The sequence below is a fragment of the Henckelia pumila genome, chromosome 3 (genome assembly GCF_033568475.1).
Source record: "Henckelia pumila isolate YLH828 chromosome 3, ASM3356847v2, whole genome shotgun sequence".
NCBI classification, from domain to species: Eukaryota; Viridiplantae; Streptophyta; class Magnoliopsida; order Lamiales; family Gesneriaceae; genus Henckelia; species Henckelia pumila.
This window is the reverse complement of record NC_133122.1, coordinates 198,118,035-198,144,781: the sequence shown is the minus strand read 5'-3', so window position 1 is coordinate 198,144,781 and position 26,747 is coordinate 198,118,035. Positions and strand designations below refer to the sequence as shown.

The 26,747-nt window shown below is 34.9% G+C and overlaps 2 protein-coding genes across 3 annotated transcripts; one reads left to right on the top strand and one right to left on the bottom strand.

Annotated features, from left to right (window-relative positions):
- Positions 1-1,776: 1,776 nt before the first annotated feature.
- Positions 1,777-9,517, bottom strand: LOC140886849 (alpha,alpha-trehalose-phosphate synthase [UDP-forming] 1-like). The gene is made up of 18 exons (XM_073293731.1): positions 9,134-9,517; positions 7,722-8,127; positions 7,448-7,545; positions 6,722-7,110; positions 6,462-6,576; positions 6,250-6,351; positions 5,859-6,009; positions 5,083-5,171; positions 4,626-4,674; positions 4,444-4,544; positions 4,072-4,259; positions 3,784-3,901; positions 3,289-3,465; positions 3,093-3,215; positions 2,927-3,014; positions 2,709-2,839; positions 2,523-2,621; positions 1,777-2,411 (listed from the first exon to the last, which is right to left on the bottom strand). Exons 1-18 carry the CDS (start codon positions 9,293-9,295, stop codon positions 2,028-2,030), a joined length of 2,970 nt encoding a protein of 989 aa, XP_073149832.1. The 5' UTR covers positions 9,296-9,517; the 3' UTR covers positions 1,777-2,027.
- Positions 9,518-24,247: 14,730 nt separating this feature from the next.
- On the top strand, positions 24,248-26,522 carry LOC140887337 (GDSL esterase/lipase At1g29670-like). Of its 2 annotated transcripts, XR_012151794.1 has the most exons (6): positions 24,248-24,576; positions 24,733-24,857; positions 24,943-25,188; positions 25,377-25,632; positions 25,735-26,014; positions 26,178-26,522. XR_012151794.1 is itself a non-coding variant. In XM_073294522.1 (5 exons), the coding sequence occupies exons 1-5, from the start codon at positions 24,321-24,323 to the stop codon at positions 25,956-25,958; spliced, it is 1,107 nt and encodes a 368-aa protein (XP_073150623.1). In that variant the 5' UTR covers positions 24,248-24,320; the 3' UTR covers positions 25,959-26,053. The 2 variants fall into 2 exon arrangements, 1 of the variants encoding a protein (XP_073150623.1); XM_073294522.1 differs by lacking the exon at positions 26,178-26,522 and having other exon boundaries at positions 25,735-26,053.
- The last annotated feature ends 225 nt before the right edge of the window (positions 26,523-26,747 follow it).

Genomic DNA, 26,747 nt, shown 5'->3' with positions numbered 1-26,747 from the left:
ATAACATTGTCTACATCAACGACTAAATGAAATTATAGAGACCAAAATAAAATATTAAAAATGTAATTGATAAGGGTATTTTGAAACGTCAACATTTTTAGCAGTCAAATTATGCGTTGACAAATACAAGAGGGTGAGCAAAGCCGGATAAATAAATATTTTTTCTAAATAACGGCTGAAAATTTCCACGTGTTAGCTATCTAATTAGTATTATTTTGTACAAGAGATTACCATAAAAGTAGATGGGAGGGGCTACCAAGGACCACCATTTTCCTAATGGCGTGCTTTAGGCCGGCCCTACTATTACTACTGTCAATTTCCCTATGAGCCCCAGCACTTATACCTTATTCCAAAAACAATAAATAAATAAATAAAATTATATTTCTCAAATATATAATTTACGATTCGCTCGTAAAATCGTATATATATATCGAGTAACAACTCGCTCAATTTTTATAAACAAATGTTGAATTTAGAATGTTATTAACAAATAAACCTTAATTTGTGGAACTTGTATCAAAATGTCATGACCATATATATAGGTAGTGGTCTCATTATCCATTGCATACTGTTTCCAATCTACCCCACTTGATATATGAAAGTACAAGAGGATGGGAAGTCAAATAATTATTCCCAATATAATTACATTCTCAAAGAGCTATATTAATTTCATTATTTATTATTATTGCGACATTATTTAGAAACAGTACGTGTTTAAAAACATTTTCACTTATATTTTGTGTACGTATGACATGAATTTTTTGCCTTTGGATGGCATTGAGCAACTCATGTATAGATCCATAAATTAATTTATATGGACCATGGAGACTCAAATTACCAATCTAAGAATGAATCATTTTTATTCTTACATGTTAGTATTTGAAAGAGATTCTAGGAAACACTTCTCAACTTTTCTTTAATAAAATTTTATATGTAATGGACCATGGAGACTCAATTACCAATCTAATGTTCGCATACAAAGGACCATATTCATTCTTATATGGTAGTGTTTGAAATAGCTTATAAGAAACACTTCTCAGCTTTTCCTTAACAAAATTTCAAATATATGGACATGGAGACTCAATTAACAATCCAAGGTTCGCATCGAATGGACCATATTAATTCTTACATGGTAGTGTTTCGGACAGCTTATAAGAAGCACTTTTCAGCTTTTTCAGCTCTCCCAAACACTAAATATATATGGTCTGTAGAAAAAAATCATAAACATCATGTATAAGAAAAACGTGGATGATTTGATATACATTTATGACAATTTCATAAGACATTATTTGGCTCGTGAGATGATCAGTTGAAATATAATGATGTCATATTTACCTTTCAACTTCAATTATCATGAAAATATGCAATAATACGAAGATATTGAATTTTATCATTCGTTTTAGACGATCAAGTCGTATCAGCAGAATATATGGTATTACAACATCAGTACATGATAATGACTATATGAAAATGACACTAGTCGTCGAATAAATAATTAAGAAAGCTTGAATAGAATATTTTGTTCTAAATAAATTGTCAAAGTAGTAGCGAGTAGGAGCATGCGTACCAAGGGACCATGTCTTGACATTAACCAACATCGACCAAGCCCAATTTACATACCACATGGTTTGAATTTTTTTTTTCCTCCATGGACTATTATATTGTTCAAACTCTAAAACAATTTCCAAATCAAAACTTCACAAATATTTAAATTGGTTACTTTCTTCAATCTTTACCATGAACGAAGCTCATAACTAGCAAGTTTGCAGAAAGGACTTGAGTGAACTATTAACTTACCCTTTATTTTTTTTAATCGGTTCATCATAAACAGGAAAACAATAAACTATGGTTGTGAAAAACTCGATTTTCATGATCAGGAATTCGGGTTCACCTCTAGGGGATATGTAAAACCATACTAGTAATCTTGCTAATCCTCTCATCATCTAGCATCACATTATCAAGTGTCTTAAAAGTTAGGATTTGACCCATTTTCTTGATTTCCATGCAGCACATACACGGCGACAATCTCACTGCTGATAATCTACAAGATCTTTCAGCAAAGATACAACTTCAGCCGATGATCCCAGAAGATATCTCGCATTGGAACGTTTTCTTCCCACCGCACATGAGAAGTAATTTTCGCCCTTGAGATCAAGAACCGATGAGCCTTCATGCATTGTCATCTTGTCCTGTGTCTTAGACCAGCCGTTCCCATTCCCGTTCCCATTACTGCTGCTATCTTTCTTGTCCGGCATCGGATAAGGTAGAGGAGACTTGCGGCAGAATGACGAAAACCCATATTTTGTTGTTGAATTTAAAGTGCTGCTGAGGGAGTGGGGTAATTTGGCTCTGGCAGTTGATGCTGGACCGATAGGAAGCTCCGGCTCGAAAAATTTGTAAATATCTTCATCCTACAACATTTTTTCCACTAGTAAGAGAAAGACGGTATATGATGTTAAAAGAATGTTCCCAGTTCTTGAAGTTTCTCTTAAAATTTTGGAAAAAAAGTAGCAATATCTCACCTTCACTAGAAAGTGTCCGATACACAGAACATAATCAATTGGAGTTCTCATGTCATTGTGATGCACGATTTCGCCCAAGATTCTATCTATTGCTGCACCCTAAAGAGACATCAATATTGAAGAACAAGATTTCAGCCGCGTTCACTTTACATAGGAAACTTTACCATTGTATAATTAGTAACTTACCTTTGTCACACCAACAGCACGGACCTCGACAGATCGCCCACCCTGGACTACATCTACAGAAGCATTTGAAATCGGGCCAGTCCACAGATGCTGCAACAGATCTTTTGATTGAAGCTTCCCAAATTCTACATCTAATGATTCATTCGGAGAATATTGATTTATAGAATACTATTGAAGAAATCAAACATAAATTCCGAGCATAGTTATTTCGAGATCACCTGCATACTTGTAATTCCACACAAGTGATGTCTCACGAAGTTCAAAATGAGAACGTGGAGTTCTCTCTGTAAAATATTCGAACACGTGCTGAAAAGATAGTCATCTGGGATGAGGATTTCATAAATACAAGTAATACATTCTAAATGGTGAATACAAGGTATGCACCTTGACACTATCGACCCAGTCCATGTTTAGATTTTCAGGCATCGTAGTCATCCAGTCTCCTGCTGTAGGACGCAAAAACATCCCATGTTCTGCAGCTAACCACAAATTATACTCCCCAAAATTCTGCAGAATGAATCAGTCAAGATGTAGAACGTGCTAATAAAAAGCTGATTGATAATCCGCGAAATCAGAAAACCTTGTCAAGAATGTTTCTATTGCTTCCGCTGAGGACGATAATTGTGGTATTAGGGTCGTTGGAAAGTATTCTCAAGGGCTCTTTCAAATCTGGATGTAACTTGAGCTCCATTTCTTTGAATTGATCAATCCTTCGTCCTTCCGTATCCACCGGTTCAGTTAGTGTTGCATTAAATCCCTGTGGTATGGAGTCTTAATCATTCATCAATATCGGAGATAACCAAGAAAGCTTAATCATTTATGAACATTAGAAGCACATGATAACAATAGTTTCGTTATAACATTTTCCTATTCAAAGTTCACTAATATTTCTTCTGTTGTAGCTTAGACTGTTAATACATACATAGAATTCATGGATAATCTATATATTAACTAACAAGATAAGTTGATTTCACTAAGCTTTTAACATGATTTCATTGCTCCAAGTGTAGTAAAACATTAGTAGAAAAGGGTATGAAACAAATTCATGGAAAAAAAGACCGAAAGGTACGCTTACCAGAATAAGTAACCGATTATTTGACCGCAAATAACGCTCAATAACCTCCTCTTTAGGAAGTAAAGGCGGAATTTGGCGAGTCCTCAACTGAGCTTCAACAACTGTATCGTTGAGTTCACTACATGCAGGGAAAAAAACACGACTTCAATGGCAAAATCCTGCTCACGCACACACTCTAAATGGAACAACAGGACATGCCTACAGCAGGATAAATATAGAAATATCTTTTAATGTGCAAAAGAATAAATGGTTTTAGAATATTAGAGCTCATGTTCGCCTACACTATACCTCACAAAAGTTTCTGCCCATTCTTGCGATGTGTGAGTAGTGATGTGTGTAAAATTGTGGCGATGTCTTTTTTCTCTTTCATCCGCTGGCATAGACAAAGCATAAGCAATCGAGACAGCCACTTCCGTGACATTCCATGGATTCACCAATATTGCTCCAGCACCAAGAGACTGGGCAGCACCAGCAAACTAAAAAGCATAAACAAACATATATAACTGAGATGTGAAACTAAATTGTTAGATTACTTAAATCAAACTTCAGTACATTCCTAATTTGCATTTTACATAACATCCATATAAACTGTAAGCCATCGATCTTTCTGAGAATATAATAGCCATTCAACTTGTCAGGAGGCAGAGAACACATACTTACCTCACTTAGAATGAGAACCCCCTTCTTTGAGGCCTGGCACGCCACGTACTCATAGCTGACAAGATTCATCCCATCCCTCAAAGATGTTACCAAAGCAACATCTACAATGGCAAAAATGGGGAAATTTGTGATGCGGTTCATAAGTTTGATGACACAGTTGGAACATGATAAGAAAAGTGTACCGGTGACAGCATAAAGTGCACACAGTGCATGAAAATCAAGAGAACGGTCCTGGAAACAAAGAAAAAGAAGTATTAGATAAAGGAATAAACGTTTTATAATAACATCACCAAAGCCTAATTTTCTAATTCTATTCTAAGATCTATCTCAGGAGAAAACTTTCTACTTTTTAATGTGTAATCAACCAAAGTTTCACAACACTGCTAGCGGTTATTTCCAAAGGTCACGAAACGGACTGGATGTATATATATATATATATATATATGTATGTATGTATATATATGTATGTATGTATATTCTTCCTTTTTGTAGTTGCTCTACAATAATTGTTCACAAGATCAAAAACTATTTTGAGTCATAGTTTAGATCCACCTTTTAACACCAAGAAAAAAGATAATAGGTATATCCAGCTAAACGTTTCTACTCCAATATCAGTAACTTTAAAGCATGCAATCTCACTAAATGATGTATGGGAACTGCGGTAAGGGTTCCAAATCTTCCATTTATCCGGCCCACGATTTCATGAACTTGAGATGAAAGCTTTTGATCTGCCAGAGATAAAGCAACTTTTATTAGCCAAAAGTACGACATTTATCTTCACAAGTATATCTACATGTTCATCCGTTTAACAAAGTGAAATCAGGAAGCCGGAAAAAATGATTTTGAAACTAATATTAAAACAGCATCATCATTGAGATTGATGCTAAATTTTCAAATTAAGCGCAGGGTGGACCAGTTGCGCATCAAACCAAAATATAGTAACATTGGGTATTTTCTCAAAGAACTTTCAAATTTTTCCCCCTGAATACCATAAAGTTCCCCCCTCGAGAAATTTCAGACTTTATAATTAAACATTGTAAAGAGGAGTGATATTTTTAAAGAGAAGTTCTTGCTACTTTGAAAAGGAGAATACCAATAAAGAACAAAGAACAAAAATCAATGGACAGAATTAGATAAATGGGACAAGACTTGTTTTGAAGTCGTTCAACAACAATTGAATGGTTAATCCGACTAGCTAAATTTCATTTGTGGTGACACTAAAACAGTAAGCTGGGAAATTAAGAAGTGAGATTTTTCAATATTTTTAATTGAACTAAGAAACCACTTCAACATGTATTATAGTTTCTTCTCTTCTCAATGTAGACAAATCAAACGTGGTGGAAAATGATGGCGAAGATATCAGTTAGAATAATTACCAACTTATTTAAATTGAGCCTTAGGATGATGATACGTACACTCGGGAACATCCGTCCGTGTAGGTACTGCAATTTGTACAAGTACTACCTTGTCACGCCAAATTGGATTTTCTTCAAGGAATTTTTCGAATGCCAAAATTTTCTGAGGTATTCCTTTAATCATATCCAATCGATCAACTCCAAGCATCACCTTTTCAAATGAGTACGAGAAGTATTAGAAACAAAGATAATGAAGAATACAATAACACGTCAAAGTAAAAGGAACAATCATTTCAACTTTTAAAATCAAAGAGCAAGTGCACAAATAGAAGGCATATAAGATTGCCGTACAACAGCAGATTGTGCAGATGTTATAAAGAAAACACATATTAATGCTAGGAACAGTTAAAAAAATATAAATGCATATGGCTCCTTCATGTGTACTATTTACCTTTCGTCCTGCAAATCTCTCTTCCAATTCTTTGATGTGATCCTTCACTTGCGGAAGCTCAAGAGCTCTGATGAACCGGTCAGAATCTATACCAATGGGAAACTGTAGTCCTAATGAAATTAGTATTAACTTAATAATGTGAAATAATGTGCATTGCATTTCTTTTCAAAGTATCCACATAACATAATTCTGGTGTTCGATTATGAATATACCGCAGCCACACGAGTTAGCGTTCCTTGATCTTCCACACCATCAGGTGTGCCTTCTAGTCCAAGAATACGAGTACATGCACTTACAAAATGCCTTGCATAGTCGTACGTGTGGAATCTAAGAGGAAATTTCAGAACAATAAATCAGTGAGATAGAAACCAACCATTTACAAAAAGTGGTGTGTACTTGCTGTGATAACTTGGTGAAAAAAGATAACACAAGAACTAAAGAAACTATTAGATCAAATGGAAATGGGACATACCCGACCAAATCAGCAGCAAGAACAGATCTTAACAATTCTGACCTTGATGGAAGTGTCCGGTGAATTTCAGAGGAGGGAAATGGTGTGTGCAGAAACCAACCGACTTTCATTTTGGTGTTGTAATCTTTAAGGCACTTAGGAAGAAACATCAGGTGATAATCATGGCACCACACAACATCTCCCTCATTATAATGCTCATTTACAACGTCAGCAAACATCTGGTTTGCCTTTTTATAGGCGGCAAATTGGGACTGGAAACTACGAGTGGTGGCAAGACGATCTTCTTGTGGAAGCCCGAGATAGTGAAAAAGAGGCCATAATATGTTGTTGCAGTATCCATTATAGTATTGATGGACAATTTCTTCATCAAGAAACACAGGGATGCACCTCTGTTATAGGTACATGGATAAGTGTTAGATATTGTTGTGACACAAGTTAGTAAAGAACAACATTAGCGATGTCAGAGCAGAAACAAAATAAAAAGAGGGAAGAAGCTAAAAGTTAAAAATTGTTAAAATACAGGGGGTGGCATGACCATCACTTTTTCCTCCTTTTTCCAAGTAGAAAAATATGCATGATCATATAATGGAGGTGGCCAATAGCCAGCCCTATTAACCCCACTCCCTATCAATTCATGTGAATGATGATGTAACACAATATATGCAGGAGAAAATGCACAACTTGAGAAATTGATGACTCATTGACATAGAACCAAAGTTTACAAACCTTTTCGGCAAGAGCTTTAGTTAGTGATCTCTGTCCGACTTCATCGGGAACATTTACACCAGCCCACCCTATCCACCTCGCTTCAAACTCGTTAATACCTTTAAGAGGTCATAATGTGAATTCTAAGACTGATCGCAAATAGATGTCCTAACTGTGTAGTAAAAATTGAAACACAGGGCATACAAGTATAAAACTAGAACCTTATGGCCAACATAATAGCGAATCATTTTGAACCACTGCCAAATGCAAATAGACATTCTCATAAAGTTCTTACCAAGAAGAGCGCTGACTAGGCCTCCTACACTGATTTCAAGCGTCCACGTGTCTTCACTCTTTCTAACTGCAGAAACAGGCAACCGGTTCGCCACCACCAATAGCCTTTGTTTTGGGACTCGAGAATCTGGTGTCTCGCTGCCATTATTCAAGAGTTTTGGTGAAGCCATCCCTTCGAAGAAATCCGACTCTAGAGATGCCTTATCATTTTCAGACAGATACAGGTTATTTGTGGTTCCAAAAATATCCATATCTCCTTTATTGTCTCTTGATTCATCGGTAGACTGAAAAGATCTAGTGAACCTTCTTAGCTCTCTTTCTCTTAGTAGACGTTCCAATCTACTCGTGGGTGTGGAGGGATTAGAGTTATAATTATCTTTAAGCATATGTCTGATTAGTAATTCATCCTGCAGCCAAAAATTTTATACACAACAATTTGCTCAATTATTTTAATTTCAATATACAAACATAAAAATCAAGTACCAATTACTTCCCATATTACTTTCCACTCCATAGTCATCTCACATCTGTATCTAGTTCTACCAGCTAACATACAGGACTTAGTAAGAATCTACAATTTTCAGAGATTTACTGATACATGACTTTCATGCTCGACAAAGAAAAATTCAAACAAGATTTTCCAATTTCTCGATAATTCATGCATCCTGGTATTAACATGTTGATATAGGTTCATAGTAGGTGTATTTGTGATAGATTCTGCGAACAGTAAGGAGTGACATTTATGGAAAGATATAGTTGCAAAAGGCATACTAAATCCACGCCATCGGTACTTTTGCACACAGATCAAGAATGAAACAAGTCTTTCAGAAGAAGTTGGCATAAAATTTCAATGTTTTTCATATTGCCTACCCGAATTCGATGGCAAAGAACAAAACTAAGGGAAATCAAGATATAGAACAAAAATGTGATCAACCAAAACCATCAATTGTCAACCTCCAAAAGAGTAATACGTTACTCGGTTATGGAACTCTTACATAAATAAATCAACTGTCATTCAATGAGCTAGTGATAACGTAAATAAACAATTCAATCTCCATTCAATGTCATAAAAGAATTATCAAAACAAGTGGAAAAAAAAAAAGGCAAATCAACCTCATTTCTAAAGCGTTTCATTCCATCAAATACTTTATTACATTCAGATTCTGATGTCCGCGTACTTCAACAAAGACAATCACATAAGCATCCGCAAGCCAAAACTCACACCAAAAACATAAAAACATCCAAGTTTAAGACAAGACAAGGGATAATAAAAACCATATCACGCCATTTCTCGAAATCAAGAAACGATCGATTGCCCGTTCCGGACATCGAGAATTCAATAATGCCCCGACAAAGAAACATGGGAAAAGAAACAAAAAAAGATTCAAGATTAAAGGGGGCCACGGATTTTACCAGATTGTTGAGCGAACTACTGTTTCTTTGCGAAGACTCCATCTCTCCTTTTTCTGAAGCGGACATGGTTATCGAGCCTAGCCTCCACAAAGAGACGAAGTTGGCAAGCGAAAAAAAAAAAAGAGGATATTTTTTGATAGGATGTGGCCAAGAAACACACATACATCAAGAAAAAATCTCGCAGGCGCAGATTTATCTAACCATATACACAAAATCGAGAGAGAGGGAAAGGGGTTTTCTTGATCTTTGAATCATCGGGAATGCGATTGTGAACACAAAGCTTTGTTACTATTCCGCCATGCAGATTTTGTGTGACAGGTGGGATGTTAGTTCATAATCATATGATAAAAGTTTGTTTACCTAACACCGAAAAAGCGAAGCCAAACGTATGCTTGGTAGAGTCCTACGTGTGAGTGAGCCAACGTACAATGTAAAGTGAGGTAATAAAATAAATATATGGAAACTCCGGGAAAGTCTATGCTACTCCAAGGGTATTGTCCTTGGATGGCGTGGCAATCCATGGTCGGTTAAAATTAGTGGACAACCACGCATAGTGTCCACTAATTTTAACCGATCACGGATTGCCACGCCACCTCAAGGACAGTGTCCTTCGGGTAGCATAGACTTTCCCGAAAACTCCATAGGCACCGACGGTTCCAATAAGGGGCAAGGGGGCAGCCCCCTTGAATTTTTTTTAAAATTATTAAAATATCCTTATATTTTAAAAATTATAATTTATGAACATAAATTAGGAATCAAAGAAATACAAAAAAGAGGTCAAAAAATTTAAGTTAATCTTCATTATTTAATGTGTGCAAAGTGATCCGAAAATTTATGGCTCATAATATTTAATAAACTGTAGTCCAATCACTAAGTTTTTAAACTTAAACACAAATGAGTTTTAAGTTTTTTAAACCTAAAAATAATTTGTTGAAGCAAGAATTGTTAACTTACAAGCTTGTGAGTTTGAATTTTATTTTACCAGTCGCAACAAGCCAACAACTGCAGTGAAGAAAAATTTTTTTGCTGAAAAGATTATTACGAATATTAATTAATTATACTGAAATATATATATATATATATGTTAGTTTATCGAATGAAGTTATTATTAATTATTTTCAGAAAATGAAAAGTCGTAGGGATAAATTGTAAGTGAAATTTGAAATCTAAAAATATTATTTAAATGAGAGTACTATATTTAAATTTTGTTATGTGGTGATTATATATATATATATATATATATATATATCTTTTATTCTGTCCGGCTGCCCCCTTCATAAAATTCCTGGATCCGCCCTTGTCCATAGGATCTTTCAAAATTTTTTGATATTTTCTAGGTTGGGACTGACGAGGTTTTCTTTTCTTTTCTTTTTCTGTTTTGTTTTGTTTTAATAAAAATCTCGAAGATTTTTCCTTTTTGTTGAATTGAATGTTGGGCCAAGCGTTGACATGTCAAAGCCCAACACGAAGCCGAATATATGTGTCGAAGCAATGGTTTTTGATTTATAACCCAACCTTATTTATTTATTTATTTTCGATGAGAAAAATGATTATTTCACTTCAAATTTGTGATTGAAATTATAATTAAGTGATGATTTATAATATTGTCATCTTACTATGATAAAACAATATTATGTTTGTATTTTCAAAATTGAGATATTTATTATTTTTATTAAAAAATATAAATTATTGTTAATTCACATGTAACTTATTTTCATTACCCAAAATTATTGGGGTATACATATTATTTATTTTTGGAAACTTAGAAAATAATAAATTAAGTAAAAATATTTTCCCCCCATGAATAAGGATAAATTGATGATTCGTGATTAATGAAATATATTAAATAATATCCATTATTTGATTTTTTTATTTGTGTTTTATTATATATTCATTTTTCCACACAAATTAATAAAATTCATTGGAAAACTAAATTTATTATATACAAACTTCTCATTTTATCCCTATTTAATGTATTCAAAATATGGTGTATAATTTTCAATATATATTTAATAGAGATATATTATTAAAAGAGTAGAAAAATATAACTAAATATAATGTTAATGTAAGCTTGTATATTTAAGACAAATAAAAAAGAAAGGATGGTCTATATAATTGGGACGGATCGAGTAATTAATAAAAGTTATTAATGTAAGAAATGCATGTATTAGTTAAAATTATTGTTTATCACATTTTCAATTGTGATAAATCATAAATTTTAAGTCTAAAATCATATGAATGATTTTTATGAGTTAGTATAGACCATAAAAAAACAAGTAAATAAGATATTGAGAGCAACTCCAACGTTGCGCTAAAATGGTACTTTGCACCATTTTAGCGCAGCTGGAGCTCTCCAATGGGAGGCGCTAGGGGTGATCACGGTGTGATTTGACGGTTTTTCATAAGAAATTCAAACCGAATTGTCAATTGCGGTTCGGTTATATTTTATTTTTTTTGTTGCGGTTTTATATGTAAAATCTTTTTCGCGGTTTTCGGCGGTTTTAAGCGGTTGCGGTCGGCGCGCGGTTTTTTTTAATGATAGATAAAATGAAAAAAAATAAAACCATTCAAATTATTAAAATAATGAATGAAAACTATAATAAATAAAATAAAACTAAATAAAATAACAATCAAACGACAAAATAAAGTTAATCAACTATAATATGTTTAGACAAGGTTGAAGATTAATATTTGTATAGAGAAGTAGTAAATAGATTATGAAGAGAGAAAGATGGGAAATTTTTTTGAAAAGAGTTGAGAGAGAAGAAAGTGGCGGCGGCATAGGATCGAATCTATTGTGTATAATGTATATACAATGTGCTATAAATATAATCCTAGCTAAATACCACTATCCACGGCGGTGCGGTGCGGGGCGGTTTAGGCCAAAAATTATAACCAAACCATGGCGGCGGGGCGGTTTTTATTTTTTTAAAAAACCGCGGTTATTTCAAAACATGAGATACGACGGTGTGAGGCGGTGCGGGATGGTCGGTTCGGGCGGTTTTTGAAAAAATGTGATCACCCCTAGGGGGCGCCAAACCCTGCGCCAAAATGGCGCCTCCCAATTGTTGCACCAAATTTGGCGCAGGCCAAAACTTTTATTTTTTTAATTTTTTAATAGCTTTTATTTGTTTTTTTTATAAATATAATTATTAATTAAATATTTTTTTTATTATTTTAATAACTAAATATTAGAAAAAAAAATTAGTTTATAATTATTTAATTTAATGAATAAATATTTTATTATTAATTTAATTTAATTTTAAATTTTTAAATAATTACTAAATAATTAAGGATAAAATATATTTTTAATATAAATCTTAATTATATAATTTGTATAAATATATTGAATAATAATAATAATTAATATATGTAAACTAAAAGGAATATTCTAAGAATATTTTTTTTGGAGCAAGATTTAGTGAATGAGTTGGAGATGAATGTTGTGTTTGGTGCAGAAGTTACACTATTTTAGTGCAAAACTTGCACCAAAATGGTGTTTGTGGTTGGAGATGGCCTGATAGGATTATTGGTATAATCATAGCATGGGTCGGTACTGGACGTAGGGTTGTGTTGGGAAAGATAGCCAAAATTACTGACTTTTATGGAAACTTTTGATTCTTTTCCCCTTCAGTGATACTATCGGATCAAAGTGTTTTCATGATATCAATATCAATCAAGATAATAAGCACGAAGAAAACGACACAAGGATTTTACGTGAAAAAATCCAAATTAGGGAAAAACCACGGGATCTAAGTCTACCAAGAAAATCTCCACTATATCAATAATGGGTACAACACATTCCTAGAATAATAGGAGATAACAACAACGCTTCCTAGAATAACTTAGGGGATACCAAGAACTCCAAAAATAATAATTCTTGGATGACACACTCAATCTCACTTTACAAGTGAAACTCAAACAAATCTAATCACATAAAAAATTTTTTCTGATGTGGAAGATCGGACATCGCCGCAACCACAGAGCGTACTAAAATTTATCTAAATGACTAGGCTACAAAAAACACTCTTTATTGCTTGTGTTTTTGGGATTTCTTGGGATGATTTGAAACGATGGTTTTGGGGTATATTTATAGGCAAGATTTTGGATGTTAGGTAAAGTGTGAAACCATGACAATGTGAATGGTATCAAGTTTGGTAGCCATCAAATTTGAGTTGAATTGTTGAATCCAAAATGAGTTGAATTCCAACAATTCTCCCCCTCAAACTCATTTTGTGGATTCAATCAGACTCGCTGCACATCTACAGCTTTCCAGCTTTTCTTTTGGCAATGACTTTGTGAACATATCGAAACCATTTTCATCAGTATGTATCTTCTCAAGATGTAACAACTTGTCGTTTAACGCATCTCGGATCCAATGATACCTCACATCAATATGATTCGATCTTGAGTGTAAACTGGAGTTTTTACTCAGATGGATTGCGCTCTAACTATCACAGTAGAGCGTAAACTTGTCTTGCCTTAGGCCTAACTCTTGTAGAAACTTCTTCAACCATAGAAGTTCTTTGCATGCTTCGGTCGTGGCTATGTACTCGGCTTTTGTTGTGGATAATGCCACACATTTTTGAAGTTTTGATTGCCATGAGACTGCTCCCCCTGCAAATGTCATCAAGTATCCGGATGTGGACTTTCTAGAATCAACATCACCAGCCATATCTGCATCAGTGTAGCCTTCTAACACAGGTAGGTTAGTTCCAAATCTCAAACAAAATCTAGAAGTACCTCTCAGATATCAGAATATCCATTTCACTGCTGACCAGTGATCTTTGCCCGGATTTGAGAGAAATTGACTTACCACGCCAACTGCGTGAGCGAGATCAGGTCTCGTACACACAATTGCATACATCAGATTGCCGACTGCTGAAGCATAAGGAACACTTTCCATTTGTTTCTTTTCTTCATCACTTGTAGGACATTGGACTGAACTTAGTTTGAAATGCCCTGCAATTGGAGTGCCAACGGTCTTTGCCTTATCCATTTTGAATCTTTCAAGAACTTTCTCAATGTATTGTTCTTGAGATAAACATGATAAGTGCATTTTGTAAGCATTATTTCATGTTATTTTTATGTCTATTTTGTGTGCATTCATGTTATTTTTATGTGTTTTTATGTGTTTTAGTGCATGTGTGTGTATTTCACTCCTTGGGTTAATTTTGTAGGAAAATATATTTTTGAAGAATGAATTCCGGACCAGCTTTGATCGAAAAATCATATTTAATTTTAGAAACATTGAAATCCAATCACTACCGTTCAGATTAAAGTTAAAGATGTTTTGAAGCTGCTTTCCAAATTTCAGCTCAATCCGACGGCTAGATCTCGAGATATGAATTTTTGAAAATTGTCGCTCGGCACAGATTTTTTGTACTGCGCGCGCGCGAGAATCAAGCTCGCGCGCGCGCGAGTCCGACGTACAGGCCTCTGTTTTTATGTGCTGCGCGCGCGCGAGGCCTATGCCGCGCGCGCGCTTGTTCGGGGGTCATATGTGTTCCGAAAAATCCTTATTTTGAGAGGAAATTAACTGGTAGGCATTCCGGACCATATATATAGAAGATATAACATATTTTTGAGGGTTTGGGGAAGCTCCAGAGCGCAGACAACGCAAGAGGAGGCGGCTACAAGGCTTGGGAGAGAAGATTTCTTCTTTTTGTTCTTATTTTTATTTTTATTTTTGAATTATTATTTTTAATTATTGAGTAGTTTATTTTCAACCAAGACGGCGTGATTGGGCCGAACAAATTCATGTAGAAAACTTGGATGTTTGTTTGGGATTTTGTAGAGTTGATTTTATTTTATTGATTGTCAGATTTATATTTATCTTGTGAATAGTCTGATCAACTGTTTGCTTGCATGTTAATCAATTCCAAATCGACAGAGGAGGTTTTGATTTTGATCACTCTGATAATTAACATATTGTAAAATCGACTAGAAATAGAATTCGGTTTCAGTGTGCGGTTTAGGTGTAAACTGAATTTTCACAAATATTTAATGCATTCAAATTTGATTAGAATTACGAAAGATTAGTTCATCAATATTTGAATAGGTTTGATTGTTCTAGAAATAGATCTTTGAACAAATTAGGAGAATTCCCGTGAATTAAGATTAAATCTGAGTCCTGAATCGACTACATGTTACGTGATTTGTTCGGTACCTACGTGTGTCTTGGTTGTCTTTTTTTTTTTATTATTTTTATCTTTAGTTATTTTCATTCGTATTTCTTAAGCAGTTTTTATTTTATATTCTTATTTTATTTAATTCAAAATATTTTCTATTATTTTGTCTAGATTAAGTAAAATAATTAAATCTTGAGAATTGACAACAGTCCCTGTGGGATCGATACTTGGACTCTCTGTCCACTTTACTATTACTTGACCTGGTACGCTTGCCAGTAGATTTATATCACACCGATTTAGCCGGTCAAAACACAACTTTTTATTTTTCCTGTCCCTGGAGATCTTCATTCCAAGAATCTGTTTCGCTGGTCCTAAGTCTTTCATTGCAAAAGACTTGTCAAGCTCCCCCTTAAGCTTATCTATCTTGGTTGAATTGTGACCAATGATCAACATATCATCAACATACAACAATAGTATGATGATATCATTGTCATCATATTTTTTAAGAAATACACAGTGATCAGAACTGGTTCTCCTGTACCCGTGACTCATCATGAATGAATCAAACTTTTTGTACCACTGCCTTGGGGCTTGCTTCAATCCATACAAGCTTTTGTTCAACCGACAGACCATGTTTTCTTTGCCTTTGACTTTAAATCTTCTGGTTGATCCATATAAATTTCTTTATCTAGATCACCATGAAGAAATGCGGTCTTGACATCAAGTTGTTCTATCTCCAAATCCAGACTAGCAGCAAGTCCAAGAACAACTCTGATAGAAGACATCTTCACCACTGGTGAGAAAATTTCATCAAAATCAACACTTTTCTTTTGGTTGAAACCTTTTACGACCAACCTTGCTTTGTACCCCAGTCGTGATCCATTTTCTTCAGTCTTCAACCTGTAAACCCATTTATTTTTAAGTGCTCTCTTACCTTTTGGTAGATTTACCAATCCATAGGTGTGATTGTCATGAAGCAATTGCATCTCATCCTTCATCGCTTCGATCCACTTATCTTTTTGGGCACTTGATACAGCTTCTTTAAAACTTTCTGGTTCTCCGCCATCAGTGAGCATCACATATTCATGTGGACTGTATCTTGTAGAAGATATTCTTTGTCTGGTTGACCTTCTAATCTCTGTCTCGAAAGGTGAATCTGAAGTGTTGTCTTGAGCATCATCTGATTCAACTAACTCTTCATGATCACTTTGTATATCTCCCCCATGATCACGAACTATGGGTGAACGAATTGGATCAAGATTGACTGGGATTTCTGAATTAGATTGTTGTGATTCTTTATTGTGTTCAACATCACAACCAATCTCATCTTCAAGAAATACAACATCTCAGCTTCTAAAAATCTTTTGATTTACTGGATCCCATAGTCGATATCCGAACTCTTCATGGCCATAACCCAAAAATATGCACCTTTTGGATTTATCATCAAGCTTGAATCTTTCATCTTTTGGAATATGAACAAAGGCTCTGCATCCAAAAACTCTCAAGAGTTTGTAGGAGACGTCTTTCCCAAACCAAACTCTGTCAGGAACATCACCATCTAACGGAGCTGATGGAGAAAGTTTGATCAAATCAATTGCAGTTTTCATACCTTCACCCCAAAAGGAATTGGGCAATCTGGACTGAGATAACATGCACTTTATCCTCTCACAAATTGTTCTGTTCATTCTTTCAGCCACACCATTGTGCTGAGGTATTTTTGGAACACTTTTCTCAAGCCTGATTCCATGAGTTGAGCAATATTGTTCAAATAGACCCTTGTATTCGCCACCATTGTCTACGCGAACACATTTCAACTTCATTCCAGTTTCTCTTTCAACTTTTGCGTGAAAATTCTTAAAGATCTCAAGAACATGATCTTTAGATTTTAACTCAAAGCACCAGACCTTTCAGGAGAAATCATCGATAAAAGTCACAAAATAAAGAGCACCGCCGAGAGTTCTGTCTTTCATGTAACACAAATCTGTGTGCACTAAATCCAAGCGTTGAGTTTTTCTATTTGGAGAAAAACTTTGAAATGCAACTCTATGTTGTTTTCCAGCTAAACAATCAACACAGGTTTTCAAGTGCATACCAGATACTTCAGGTAGGAGTTTCTTTCTAGCCAAAATTTCCATTCCCTTTTTGCTTATATGGCCAAGTCTCTTGTGCCATAATTCAATGGTGGAATTCTTTGTAGATACATTAACCTCTCCACTGGATACCTTAGCCTGCATCAGATAGAGAGAGTTTTGCTTCACACCTTTAGCGATAATGAGAGAACCTTTGATGAGTTTCCATTTTCCTTCTCCAAAGTGACTGACACAACCTTCATCATCAAGCTTTCCAGCAGAAATGATATTAAGTCAAATATCTGGAACATGGCGAACTTCTTTGAGAGTGAGACGAGATCCTGTATCTGTCTCCAAGACAATGCTCCTCATACCAATGACTTCTGTCATACCTTGATTGGCCATTCTAACTTTTCCAAAGTTTCCACTTGAGTAGGAAGTAAACATATCTCTGTGTGGAGTGATATGATATGAAGCTCCAGAATCAATAATCCAATCAGTTTGTTGGTATGATATGTTGAAACATGCTTCATCGCCAAAAATGATAATATCTCCATCAGATGTAACTGCAGCTGTGTCTTTCTTTTCTGACTTTGTACCATTCCTTTGATCTCTCTTCTTTTTTCTGCATTCTCTTTCGTAATGGTTTGGACCTCCACAATAATGACACTTGAATTCTTTTCTGGTCTTAGACTTCCCCATGGATTTGTCTCTTCCTTTCTGAGGACCTCTGGTGTAACTTCGTCCTCGATTATCAGCCGTTTCTGTGATCAATGCCTTGGTTTCAGAGTTATATTCTTGCTCTTTTCTTCTAGACTCTTCAGTGAGAAGGCAATCTTTGACTGTTTGTAATGTAATTTTTCCATCAAGAGCAGAATTACTGAGCGATACCACAAGAGTATCCCAACTGTCTGGCAAAGAGCTCAGTAGTAACAAGGCTGTAACTTCATCATCTAGGGCAATCTTCATGGTGGTAGATTTGTTGATTAAACCCTGATAAGTATTTAGGTGCTCCGTCATATCTGCACCTTTTTTGTATCTGAGTCGTGCGATACTTCTGATAATTGAGGCTTTGTTTAAGGCATTCTTCCTCTCAAACATAGCTTCAATTTTTCTCCACAAAACATCAGCTTTATCTTCGTTTGCAAAGTGATGGAAGATACTATGCTCGATAAAACGTCGTATGTAACCAACAGTTTTTCGATGCAGTATAGTCCATTCTTCATTTGATTGATTTTCCGGCTTGGCTTCATCACCACTCAATGGCAAGTACAAATCTTTGCAATATAGCAGATCCAGCATGCTTGTCTTCCATATGGAATAGTTTGACCCGTTCAATTTGAACATCCCTCCAAGGGGCTCCTCCATTGGACGTGGCTTTGATACCACTTGTTGGGAAAGATAGCCAAAATTACTGACTTTTATGTAGCGGAAGCTTTTGATTCTTTTCCCCTTCAGTGATACTATCAGATCAAAGTGTTTTCATGATATCAATATAAATCAAGATAATAAGCACGAAGAAAACGACACAAGGATTTTACGTGGAAAAACCCAAATTAGGGAAAAACCACGGGACCTAAGTCCACCAAGAAAATCTCCACTATATCAATAATGGATACAACACATTCCTAGAATAATAGGAGATAACAACAACGCTCCCTAGAATAACTTAGGGGATACCAAGAACTTCAAGAATAATAATTCTTGGATGACACACTCAATCTCACTTTACAAGTGAAACTCATACAAATCTAATCACATAGAAAATTCTTTCGGATGTGGAAGATCGGACATCGCCGCAACCACAGAGCATACTAAAATTTATCTAAATGACTAGGCTACAAAAAACACTCTTTATTGCTTGTGTTTTTGGGATTTTTTGGGATGATTTGAAACAATGGTTTTGGGGTGTATTTATAGGCAAGATTTTGGATGTTAGGTAAAGTGTGAAACCATGACAATGTGAATGATATCAAGTTTGGTAGCCATCAAATTTGAGTTGAATTGTTGAATCCAAAATGAGTTGAATTCCAACAGGTTGGGAGGTAACCCGTATCATATTAGGAGATCGTTACACTGGAACAAAGAACTTCTTGTACGTGGCCTAGTTTGGAGAGTTGGTGATGAGCGATCTATTCACTTATTTTAGGACAACTGGATTCCAAGTGATTATGCAGGCCAAAATTGGTCCCTCACTGGTGCCTTGGGATCGAAAAACCATAGTGAATGATTTGATTAAAGATGGCGCTTGGGATATAATATACTAATCGAGTTAATTTGCGCAAGATTTAATCCTTATATCGCTGGAGAAATACTTGAGACACCTCTCCCTATCATAGAACAAAGAGATGCACTTTTCTTGTGATTTGACTCAAATGGCCAATATTCGATGAGGGGTGGATCCAGGCTCCAGCAGGGACTGTTTACAGGACCGGAGCATCAATCCATGTATTCGAAAGAAAAGTTGTGGACTTTCCTCTGGAGTCTCTCCCCACCGACCAAGGTCCGATTGTTATGGTGGAGTGTCTCACATGATTGCATTGCAATCAATTATGAGAACCTGCCCCAACTTCACGTCCTAGTTAGCGAAGCCTGTGACTTATGTAGTTTTGCCTTTGATTCTACTTGTCACTCTATGTTCTTTTGTGCAACTGTTAAGCATTTTTCGAAGAAGAACCAAGCCCACACTGGACCCAAAAATAAAGCATATATATATATATGTATGTATATATATAGTTTTTTTTTTATCAAAATTATAAAATTTGTATGTACTGTTATTACATGCTCAAATATCTATGTTGGATCCAAAAAATGTCAATTTTTTTTCTTTCATAATTTTTATATCCAAATTTTAGGCTCAAATTTTTACCTGTTATTAATACCTATGCATACAATCAATAACTTTCTGTACAATATTTTCTCCTCACGAATCACGAACGTCACACCTTTGATTAACAATTATTCCAATTCATATTACTTACTACTTCACCTTCTATATTCTTTATAAATCCAAAATTTTACCAAAATTTAAGTTTTGTTTTTATTTCATTGTTAGTCAATCATTCAATTTTTTAAAATTTTTGTGTTCTTTTTGCAATTGAGAATGAATTCATGCTTAATTTTCGAATGTAGAGTATATTTTCTATCAAAAAATTTTTTAATTGAGGGTTTTGTACACGCTATTCTTCATAATTTTTCCAGAATTTTAAAATCAAATAACAGTTGTTATTTGTTGTGTGTAAATTGTGTTCGAACCTTAGAAAATATTATTCAAGTTCTCGATCGATTAACCGGTGTTTTTTTCTTTATTAATTATAGTATATTGATAATATTGGTGCCTACACTGAACGTAAATCCTGGCTCCGCTCCTGAGAAGAACCCTTTTGTTTATTTATTGAGAGGGGCTCAAGGGGCTCGAATTAGGGAACTTTGCTGGTGGATGAAGGGCAACTATCTAAAAAGGACTTTGAGTACTTTGCTAGCTATTCTCACTTTGGCAATATGGAAAACGAAGCAAAATTATCGACATGGGGACTGGAGGGGACCGATGCTTGAGGATATTGAATGGAGTTCGATCGGTACTACTTTCTAAATTTCGCAAGGCCAAAGAGAGTGAAAAAATGTTTTCGGAGGTGGAGAGGGGAAGACATGAAACAACCTGGACACATGCACAGTCCGGGTAGCTTGAAATTGAATGTAGACGCATCGTACAATGAAGCGCTGAACCAATACAGTATCGGTGGAGGTTCGCTTATTATTAGCGTTTGGTAAGCAAATAAATCAGCCAATATCGGTTGTCCATGGTGAATTACTTGCAATTAGGGAGTGTGTCAATCTACTGTATGACAGGAATTTCAGAGATGTGCAAGTGACATCAGATTTTTATTAGTAGTACAAACAGTAAAAAGTCACATCCAATATGGAAAATCATGGGTATGTAGGACTTTGTGCAACGGAAACTAGAGCGCAACTGAAGAAACCAGAGAGATCATTCATGCCTGTCAATCAGCTAATAAAGTAGCTCATTGTATTGTTTGTTTTGCTTTGTCTTCCTCTTCACCTTTTATTTGGGTGAATTGTGACCGGTTAACTTTTTTGGTTGGTTAAGCTTATAATGGACATTATGAATTAATAATATTATGAGTTTTCTTTTTTTAAAAATAGCAAGTAAATATAGACTAAGGGTAACATGCATTTCATTATGGAAAATTTCAAAACTACCCTCAGGACATTACTCCAATATGATATATATTTAATAATATATATATGTGGATTCCACTGAAAAATTAATGGACCTCACATATGTTGATTAATGTCCACATTTAAACGAGTGTAATGTCCTAATGATAGCATCTCATTTCCCACCCATTACTTTTTTTCCCCTCTACTCATTTGGAATTAATTTGGAAGTTTACTTAAATGACCAAAAGGTAATTACATTATTAATGAATATATAGAAATAGATGGTAATAAAAATCGAAATACAAATAAGTTATTGTAGGCAAGAACTGGGCAGGATACAACCTAGCAAAATGAAAAAGGGGCCCTGCCCTTAATCATGCACGTTCTCGAAGAGGACTTCGTGGAAGCATTAAATCCAGTGGTTAGCTTCAGCATTAAATCTCTCATCCCAATATCAAATTATCATTTTAGGCTTTCTAATTTATATATATATATATATATATAGAGTTTTGTTATGCTGCCCACCAACCATGCCCACCTCCGTGTCCACCATGTATAAGTCATGAGTTGACCCGTACAATAGGTGAATTGATTTGTATATGGTGGGCATAGAGTTGGACATAGTTGGTGGAAATCATAGCAAAATTTTATATATATATATATATATATAGTAATTGATGCGATCAAAAAATTTGCACCCAATAAATTACCTTGAATTGGTAATCAATGAACTAATTTTTTTGATAAACCGAACAAAATATCTCAAAATATATTTATGTATCAAAGAAAAATGATGAGATGACTTCGTCTAGCCATTCTGACGTTAAAGTCAGTATATGATTCAATAGAAAATGTATTGAAATTACGTATGAAAGAATTATATAAAAAATAAAAAACGTGTAAAAGACATGTATAATATGTGTAAGAGACTTTGATACCATGTTAAAAATAGTGAATTTTGGCATAACCTTAAAAGATAGCTCAAAAGGAGAGGATTGTCTACATATGCAATTCTCATGAATTTTTTATCCAAACGGTGTGGAACATCTCAACAGTTAGAAGAGACCCTTTATTTAGGTATTGTTTGGGATCTTTATTTAGGTATTGTTTGGGAGAACTTCTATGAAGCAATTATCAGAGTTTTGTTAAGAAAAAATGGATAAGTGCTTCTTAAAGCTTTTTCAAATACTATCTTATAATTAAAATAAAGTCTTACTCCATATACATAGAATTTATAGTAAACGATAACTAGATCCATATATATATTCATGCAATATTATAAAATATAAATAAAAATATGATAGGATTTTCATTATATCATAACTAATATAATATATTTTTGGGGCATTAAGTACTGTTGCAATAGACTTTATACGTAATCCACATGCAAAGTGATAAATATTAACAAGGTGAGCCCGAGTGTTTAGTGATCAACAAGATTTGAACACATTCACTTTGCTCGATTGGTGCATTATAACTTATATTATCGACGGGTGAAAATTAATATACAATTCTTGACGATGGGAAATGTACCCTCCGATAATTATCCTGATCGCAAATTAACGACGTCAAAAATTTTGATTACGTCACTAAATACTGATAATTTTACTATTCTTTTGATGAGCACAATAATATATTCTTTTGATGAGCACAATAATATATATATGTCAGTATATATATATATATATATATATTCTTCGTCGTTGTTAACAATTAATGGACAATTTATTTCATCGTTAGTTAACGAAGAAAAGTAATAATCCATCACGAAACGTAATTACGGAAGTATGAAATCCGTCCGTAGAGAATTTATGATTCAAGATTAATCATTAGCTAATTAATTTGCACAATATCATGAAACATTTCCTTGCATAATTAAACTAACTTCTATATTGGGGTATATATTCAAACAGTGTTTGACGCATGATTGGAGCCGTAATGAAGAAAGGAAGCCAATTAATGCGAAACCTAATGGTCGTAATTATATAGTTCATTGGCATTTAAGACGATACTTGTATATATAAAACTATAAGTTTTTTGAATCAATATCTAACAATTAATTTCATAATCTCACATTCTATATGATTTAGTATTTTTTTTCGTCATACTTGGAGCTAGCCAGTGACATCATAATTTAACAATTTTGAGAACAATTAAAATAAGATAACAATTATTTTTAGTTACGGGACAGTTTTTTAAAATACCATACTACGTGTGTTTTGTTTTAAAATAACTCTCCCATGTGTTTTATCAATTCCCCCAAACATGCAATACCTCATCAGGTGATCATTACTTTGCTAATGTGATTCAAGCGACGGTGAGTTCAATCGTCATTTAAAAAAAAAAAAGAAAAAAAGACGCCCGTTAAATCCATTGGGTATAATCTCTTCTTGAAATAGTAATAGTATACATACGAATATTCTTATATATTCTTTAATTTAAACAATTTCACCCACTTAACAAATGAAATTGAACACAATGTAAAATTAATCTGAATGGAAAATGGTTTGCAGAAATGAAGAACGAGTCAACAACAATTGGCATTGCAGAAGAGTGTTGAAGCCCGCTAAATTATATCCGCGTGAAATCAATGCGTCTAACCAACTACATATCTGCACACACAAAAAAGTCCACTTTGAGATCTTAATTGAGTCTCCTTATTTCCCATTACTATATATACACTTCAATCTTCTAGTATTTATCAATTCATTCATATCTATATCAAGTATTACTACTCTTCTAAACACCAGCTGCTGCATTTTTTATATATCATATATTATCCTTTGGATATATATATAAATAACCATGCGTTGTGGGTTTTGGAGATGGGTGGTGGCGGTGGTGGCGGCGGCTGCGGCCGTGCATCTAGTGGGCAATTGCGGGGTTGCTGCGCAGCCTCAGGTTCCATGTTACTTCATATTTGGTGATTCGTTGGTGGATAATGGGAACAACAATAACATTCGATCATTGGCGAGAGCTAATTATTTGCCTTATGGCATTGATTTTCCGGATGGCCCGACGGGCAGGTTCTCTAATGGAAAAACCACCGTCGATGTCATTGGTAAGCTATTTTTCTAATTTATATATATATATATATATATATATATATATATATATATATTTTTTTTTTTTGTTTACTTAGTTTTAGTCAGATACGAAAACACAATCGCGTGCACCAGAGTACCAGTGTCATATATATGTATGTAAACTCTCTCAGCGGAGCTGTTAGGCTTTGATGACTACATTCCTCCGTACGCGACGGCCCGCGGCCGACAGATTCTCCAGGGGGTAAACTATGCATCTGCTGCAGCTGGAATCAGGCGAGAAACCGGTCAGCAACTGGTACGAAAATGCATTTATATATGGTAGTGTTTGCAACCTCTAAAAATAATATTATATATATGGGATTGAACTGGTTATGATCCAGGGAGACCGAATAGATTTTTCTGGACAAATAAACAACTACAAGAACACAGTCTCGCAAATAGTGGACATAATCGGGGACGAAGACTCGGCTGCAGATTACTTGAGCCAGTGCATATACTCCGTCGGAGTAGGCAGCAACGACTACCTCAACAACTATTTCATGCCCAACAATTACCCCACTAGCCGCCAGTACTCGCCTCAACAATACGCCCAAGTTCTCATTCAACAATACGCCGATCAGTTAAGGGTATGTCTAATTGTCTCTGTTTCAAACCAAAAAAAAAAAAAAAAAAAAGGTTGATTTGATTCTTTCCTTTTTCACTGACAGTCTAGTACTTCAGATGTATCATAGAATTGCTCTGCACAATGGTTCTTGTTCTTTCTAACGAATATATATTCTTGGCTACTTTTGTTGGGGTTGATATATACATGTAGAGTTTGTATGACTTTGGAGCAAGGAAGTTTGTGTTAATCGGGATAGGCCAAATCGGATGCAGCCCCAACGCATTGGCGCAAAACAGCCCCGACGGAGTCACGTGTGTAGAAAGAATCAACAGCGCAAATCAAATGTTCAACGCCAGGCTCAGGGCGCTGGTGGATGAATTCAATAGCAATTCGCGCGATGCTAAGTTAATCTACATCAATGCCTACGGGATCTTCCAAGATTTGATAGACAATCCGGCGGCTTTCGGTATTATTATTATTATAAATTAACACAAAGACAGAGTAGTTTTTGTCAAGAATATATGAGACGATAACACGGATCTTTTTTTTTTTTTTTTTGTCAAACCAGGATTACGAGTGACAAATGCTGGATGCTGCGGCGTGGGGAGGAACAATGGCCAAATTACATGTCTCCCATTCCAGCCCGCATGCCCGGACAGAAATGAATATTTGTTCTGGGATGCATTTCATCCCGGGGAAGCTGCGAACACGATCATCGGGAGGAGATCATACAGTGCTCAAAGGGCATCGGATGCATATCCCTATGATATTCGCCGTTTGGCTCAAGCTTAGGAACAAGGGAACAGAGGATTCTTGCATTTATATATGTAGTGTGGCAAAAATGAAATGTAATGTAATGTGTTGGTGTTTACAAATTACAATTGTTATATATGGTTTTTGTTTCCTTTTTTTGTGCCGGATTATTTGTTATATGAACTCAAGCAGGGTTCTAATATATATATATATAGATCAGATGATGAGATATTCTGGTGATTTCTACTTTGATTTCAGGCAGATATAATATGGTTGCATTAATTATGTTGGTAAAAATTGCGAGCCGAGAAGAAATTGTCAAGGGAGATGTTGGCTCTGCCAATGAATGGGATTGGAATCGCAAAGTTTTCACAGCTAGCCATGGTTGGCATAATATTGGGAGATGTTGGCTCTGTCTATCGATCCGTTACCCGTGTAATTAAGACGATTTTCTGATGCTTGGTTGGATAATATTTGTGATCCATCAAAAGTTATATAGGTCGGACTAAGTTTTTTTAAGCTGAAGACGCTGCCTACATGGCAGCTACAAGGCAACATCCGTTAAAGTTGGTGGAATCTGCTCAATTATTCGTTTAATTATACGAATGACTTTTAAATAAACTTCCCACAATCTGCTCAATTATCTGTATCGTTCTCTCAAATCTATACTCTTTAATTTTTTGTTCTTCGTCGGGCTCAGTATTCCTCTAATCTCTTCTCCGCATCTCTCGTTCATCGACTTCAATTTTCATTTTTGTAATCTGCAAAATTCAACTTAAAGTAAGTATATTGTTTTATTCATTTTAAATAATTTTAAATTCAAAATTA

Excerpts from the sequence above, each read along its gene's own strand:
- LOC140887337 (XM_073294522.1), top strand. The coding sequence starts at position 24,321 with ATGCGTTGTGGGTTTTGGAGATGGGTGGTGGCGGTGGTGGCGGCGGCT. Across the intron at positions 24,858-24,942 it reads GAGAAACCGGTCAGCAACTG|GGAGACCGAATAGATTTTTC; the intron begins GTACGAAAATGC and ends GTTATGATCCAG. Across the intron at positions 25,633-25,734 it reads AGACAATCCGGCGGCTTTCG|GATTACGAGTGACAAATGCT; the intron begins GTATTATTATTA and ends TTGTCAAACCAG.
- LOC140886849 (XM_073293731.1), bottom strand. The coding sequence starts at position 9,295 with ATGTGTGTTTCTTGGCCACATCCTATCAAAAAATATCCTCTTTTTTTT. Across the intron at positions 3,216-3,288 it reads ATAGAAACATTCTTGACAAG|AATTTTGGGGAGTATAATTT; the intron begins GTTTTCTGATTT and ends TTCATTCTGCAG. Across the intron at positions 2,412-2,522 it reads TCGGACACTTTCTAGTGAAG|GATGAAGATATTTACAAATT; the intron begins GTGAGATATTGC and ends AAAATGTTGTAG.